The sequence below is a fragment of the Neopelma chrysocephalum genome, unplaced genomic scaffold, assembly GCF_003984885.1.
Source record: "Neopelma chrysocephalum unplaced genomic scaffold, ASM398488v2 Primary Assembly neopelma1_23, whole genome shotgun sequence".
NCBI lineage: Eukaryota > Metazoa > Chordata > Aves > Passeriformes > Pipridae > Neopelma > Neopelma chrysocephalum.
The window spans coordinates 6,383,202-6,387,740 of record NW_020897691.1 but is presented as its reverse complement, the minus strand read 5'-3'; the positions used below and the strand labels follow the sequence as shown (position 1 = coordinate 6,387,740).

Below are 4,539 nucleotides of genomic sequence, written 5' to 3'. Positions count from 1 at the left end.
GGGCGCGAGGCGGCGGGGGGTGCCCGCCGCGGGGCTCGGTAGCGCCCCCTGCCGCGCCCGCCGCCGCCGCGCCGCCGCCACGGCAGATGAGCTTGTGCTTCTTCCAGTCCTGGCGCTGGTGCTCCTTGCTGCAGTAGAAGGAGCTGCGGCAGCGCCCGCACCGCAGCAGGTTCTCCATCTTCCCGCACAGCTCGCAGTACTGCCGATCGCGCTCGCTGGTGCTGTTGCCGCCGCCGCTGCTGCTGCCGCCGCCGCTGCTCTCGCCCTGGCCGCCCTGGCCGGCGCCGCCGCCGCTGTCATTCGCCATGGCGCTGGTGCTGCCGCCGCAGCCCCGCTCGGCCGCCGGGTTATGTTATGTAAGGAGGCGGGCGGGAGCGGCGCTAACGCGGGCCCCCGCCCGGCCGCGCGGGGAGGGAGCGCTCACTGCATCATGGCCGCCCGGCTCCGGCTCCGCCGCGGGTCCCGCCGCCCTCCGCCTCCGCCGGCCCGCGGCCTCCTACGGGGCGGCCGGGGCGCGGGGGCCCGCGCCGCCCTCCCTGCGCCGCTAACGCCGCTTAGCGCCGCCTCATCGCCGCCCCGCCAGCGGCGGAGCGGCCGAGGGGGAGCGGGGTGGCGCGGTGCGGGGCTGCCTTCCGCTCCCCGCCGGCCTCTCTGCCCGGTGCAGCGCGGGCCGGCGCGGCCGCCGCCTCTCCCCGCCGCGCCTCCGCCGCTGTGCCGGGGCGAGGAGGAGGAGGCGCCACTCCAGCGGCCCGCTGTGCACGTACGCCACTTCCAGCCCGCCAGCGCCGCCGGCGCGTCAGGCGGGCGGGGCCGGGCGGGCGGGGCCGGCCGCGGCCTCCGCGCTGCTGCGGAGAGGCTGAGCGGTACCGCCGCGGCCGCGGGGCCTGGTGCTGGGCGAAGGGACAGGCCTCTCTCCTCTCTCCCACCAGCGCGGCCTTCCCGGCAGGGACAGGGCTGCTGGGGGTTGTCATCGGCCTGGGCTGCTTGGGACGCCCCGCCGTCGCTGGGCGGGCAGTGGATCGCTAGTCCATGGGTGCCCCTCTCCCCAGTAGCGAGCTACCCCGGTGCCCCTCTGGGGTGCGGCCCCGCCGCAGGTGAGGCGGGGTTACCGAGGAGCAAGGTATGACACGGAAGCCGGGCGCTGTCGCCTTGAATGACAGGCAGGATGGCGGCGGCCACAGTGGAGGGCCAGGTTTTGTCAGTCCCGTAGGCCCCAAAATGTCCCTGCCGGATAGCTGGCAGGGTGGGAGGGAAGTGCGCTGGCTCCCTCATAACACGTGGCTTGTGTCGCACCTAACTCGGTGGTAATGAACGCCAGAGCCAGGCTGATTAAGAAAAGGAAAAGTAAAAAGCATGGAGAAGGAGCAAGTGATGTGGCTGCTGAAAGGAGAACCCGGGAGTTATGGCCCGTGCTTTGATGAACATGGCAAAGCCCCTGACAGAAAAAAAGAAAGATGGTTTGGCAGAGCAGCGCTGGTGAAAGGACAAAGTCTCAACACAGTCACACTGGCTGTCAGAAGCCACATGGGGACCTGGAATCCTCTGAGGTGATGTGTAAGCTCCGATTGGATCTGCTTAACCGTGGCTTTGCTTGCTTGTGGTATATGTTATGAAAGTGGAGTATATTTTGCAATTTCCTGCAGTATAGCCCAACATGTTGGTCGCTCCTTCAGAGCCTCGTGGTAAGACTGAGCAAGGATTCCTCCTGAGTGAGTTCTCCTGCCCATCTTCTCAGAGAACAATTTGGAGAACAGACAGCAAATCTGCTCCCTGGGCTGGGCTGGTGAGACACAGTGCCTACCATTGGTCTGCACTGCCTGTAAGTTAAGCAAATCCATTCTAAACCCCAAAAAGTGTAAAATACATAATATCCAGATCTGGAGGTAGAAAGGTGAAATGAATCCTCTGGTTGGTAACCCAGAGGCTGCCACAAGCTTTCCCATAACTTTGGATAAGTGATTTTTTCTTTGTGACTGTAGAAAAGGAATACTAATGCTTTTGCTCTTCATAGGCTGTTGTGAAGTTTAAGACTGTAATATGCTTGTATTATAGTGAGATGGCTTCAGGTATGCAATTAAAATGGTTTCGTTCTTATCATCTCTCCTGTGGAACTGGATTTAAAATTAATTGGCATAGCAGTAGGACTTGGAGGAATGTTAGGCACTGAATGTACTATGTGAAAGAGGTAGAAGAAGTAAGAAAGTGTGCCAAGGCTACAAGTGCCTGTGGTACATACATGAAAAATGAGAAGGAAAAACAGGATGAATTATTAGAAATGCAAAAGGAGTACTGAGAGGACAAGGTCATGAAAGCCCAGTGGATAAAATTTCAAGGTGAATATGACCAACAAGCTCCAAGGCTGAATTAACAACAACAACAACAACAAAAAAGGTGCTGAATGAACTGGAAAAGCTGGGTACTAAAAACCAAGTTTCATATTAGTAATTTCTTTGTTCTTTATTCTTGAAGGGAGGAAAATGAAGTGGAAAAGGCAGAAGGAAGTGGATTAAAAGCAAGTTTTAAGTCTAGAGCATAAAGTGGGCAGATTTTTAATGTAGGTTTAATGAGAGTTTTTCTTTAACTACAGGTGTATGAGGTATGTCAGAAATACTAGGTTTAGGCATTCCTCTAACTTGCTTTAAGCTGAAATTAACTCAACTGATTTCCTCAGACTTGTAGTATCGTTAAACTGGGCTAAATGAGGAGAGAGTCAAGGCTGTTATTTTCAAAAACTTCAGAAATGCAAACAATGACCTTCTGCCAGATAGAAATTGAAGAGTAAGACCTTTTGCATTTGTTGTGTACTCTTTCAGCAAACATAATGGACATGAAAGTCACGGACTCAAAACTCAGTCATCCATCTATGAAAACTAAGAAAAGGACCAAGGTAAAAGTATGATGCCTGGCTAAAATCTAATGATAGTTATTAATTTACAGGCTAATTTGGCTTCAAAAGTCTTTTGTTCCTTCCCTCTCTTTTCCACATGTCTTGGGATGGAATTAAAGGTCTTAGTTTTTGCATTTGCTAATGTGCTAAGCTACTTCAGGTTGTCTTGACGTAATACTGTTTGACAGCATTGTCTAAAGAAATACCAAGTTCAATAAAATCCATCCTTGGGTGTATGAAGCATTTGCCATATTTTATGATTACAGCACTTTGCCAGTGGCACAAAACAATTTAATGGAGGTTTTTTACAGTGAAAAAGCTGTGTCACAGAGTGGTGGTGGTAAGGAAACTCTGGAAGACAATGAGTATTTATATTACAATAGTATCTACAACATGCTATAAATGTTTTCCAGGCATATAAAGACTATTCATTGCCAAAGGGCTTGTTCCTTAAAAGACAGTGTAAGGACAAAGCATGACAAAAAGCAACATGCAGTATACAAAGCAAAATGACCAATATGATGGTTGCCAGAACTGAGGGGGAAGGGACTTCCTCCTCTTTCTTTTCTGCTGGTTACTCTTCCCTTGCTCCCTAATGCAGCCTTTCCAAGATAGCTAATTTCTTGTCTGTGTCAGTGAATGTTGGAAAAGAACTTTACTGATGATTAGGTAACGATGAGACATACTGGTTTGCAGAGAATGCAGGTGAAAAGTCTTTAAAATTAAATACCATCGTAATGAGGATGTTGTGGGATAAACTTAGTGCAAGGTCATAGTTTTTTATCACCACTTAGACATGGATCTGATATGCTTATTAGAAAGAGGGAAAAAAATGTTGGTCAATGAATAACTTCTCTGTTTTTATTAAGTAGTAGTAATAGCTGCGTTTATACCATGCTTTAGATATCTGCGTACTGCAGCTGTGAGGTTGTATAAGCAACCAAAAAAGAATCTTTGAAGCCCGTGGAGAAGGGGAATGCAGAATAACAAGATTAGAGAAGGTTACAAAATCAGCTTAGAAATAAAGTTTAAATGAAAAGTAGTCTCATCTTCAGACAGTTTTGCTGTGAACAGGAAAAAGTCCCTGTGATTCCAAGCTAAGTTTTTCACTGCTGCCAGAAGGCCACTTGGAAGCTACTGTATTTCTGAGTTCTGTACTCCTGAGGTGGGTGGTAGTGTAAGGTGTCAGTGAGGCAGATGCATGTCCACAACAGTGTTATAGTTAAAATTCAGAACTTGGGGGGTTGTATCATTTGCTCTCTTCTACCCTGGCCACTCCACCATGTTCTTCAGCCTCACTGCTGATATTCAACTTAAACCATTTTTCACTGATCGCAACAGTGCCATTTTTCAAGCTTGCTTTTCATACTAGCAAGTGAACTGTAACAGGTTTGTAGCTTTTCCAAATAAAATGAAACAACTGTTTGTCTGAGTGGGATTCTCTGTTAAACTCACTTCCTTTCTAATGAGGACAAACTGTACAAAATACATCCACAAGGCTATGCAAGTGCTCCTTTGTTAAGTGCAGACTCTTTTCCTGAGGTACTCAAAGGGTTAGTGTGGTTTATTCATCTCCCAAAAACCTCCTCTGTCCCCTGTTTCTGCAAAGAAGGAAAGGGGGGGGAGGGATGGGTGGTCACCTGTCAGAGGTC

At 50.3% G+C, this 4,539-nt stretch overlaps 2 protein-coding genes across 2 annotated transcripts in view; one reads left to right on the top strand and one right to left on the bottom strand.

The window, feature by feature from the left end:
• The window catches only part of EGLN1 (egl-9 family hypoxia inducible factor 1), a 38,570-nt gene extending 37,865 nt beyond the window's left edge, over positions 1 to 705 (bottom strand). The window contains exon 1 of the mRNA XM_027685497.1: positions 3 to 705. Coding sequence (XP_027541298.1) covers positions 3 to 307 — 305 coding nt within the window. The 5' untranslated portion in view covers positions 308 to 705. The remainder of the gene's footprint in view (positions 1 to 2) is intronic.
• On the top strand, positions 7 to 3,123 carry LOC113968703 (atherin-like). The gene is made up of 2 exons (XM_027685485.1): positions 7 to 760; positions 2,814 to 3,123. Exons 1-2 carry the CDS (start codon positions 350 to 352, stop codon positions 2,820 to 2,822), a joined length of 420 nt encoding a protein of 139 aa, XP_027541286.1. The 5' UTR covers positions 7 to 349; the 3' UTR covers positions 2,823 to 3,123.
• The last annotated feature ends 1,416 nt before the right edge of the window (positions 3,124 to 4,539 follow it).

What these genes read in the sequence shown, in the direction of transcription:
- LOC113968703 (XM_027685485.1), top strand. Translation starts at nt 350, where the DNA reads ATGTTATGTAAGGAGGCGGGCGGGAGCGGCGCTAACGCGGGCCCCCGC.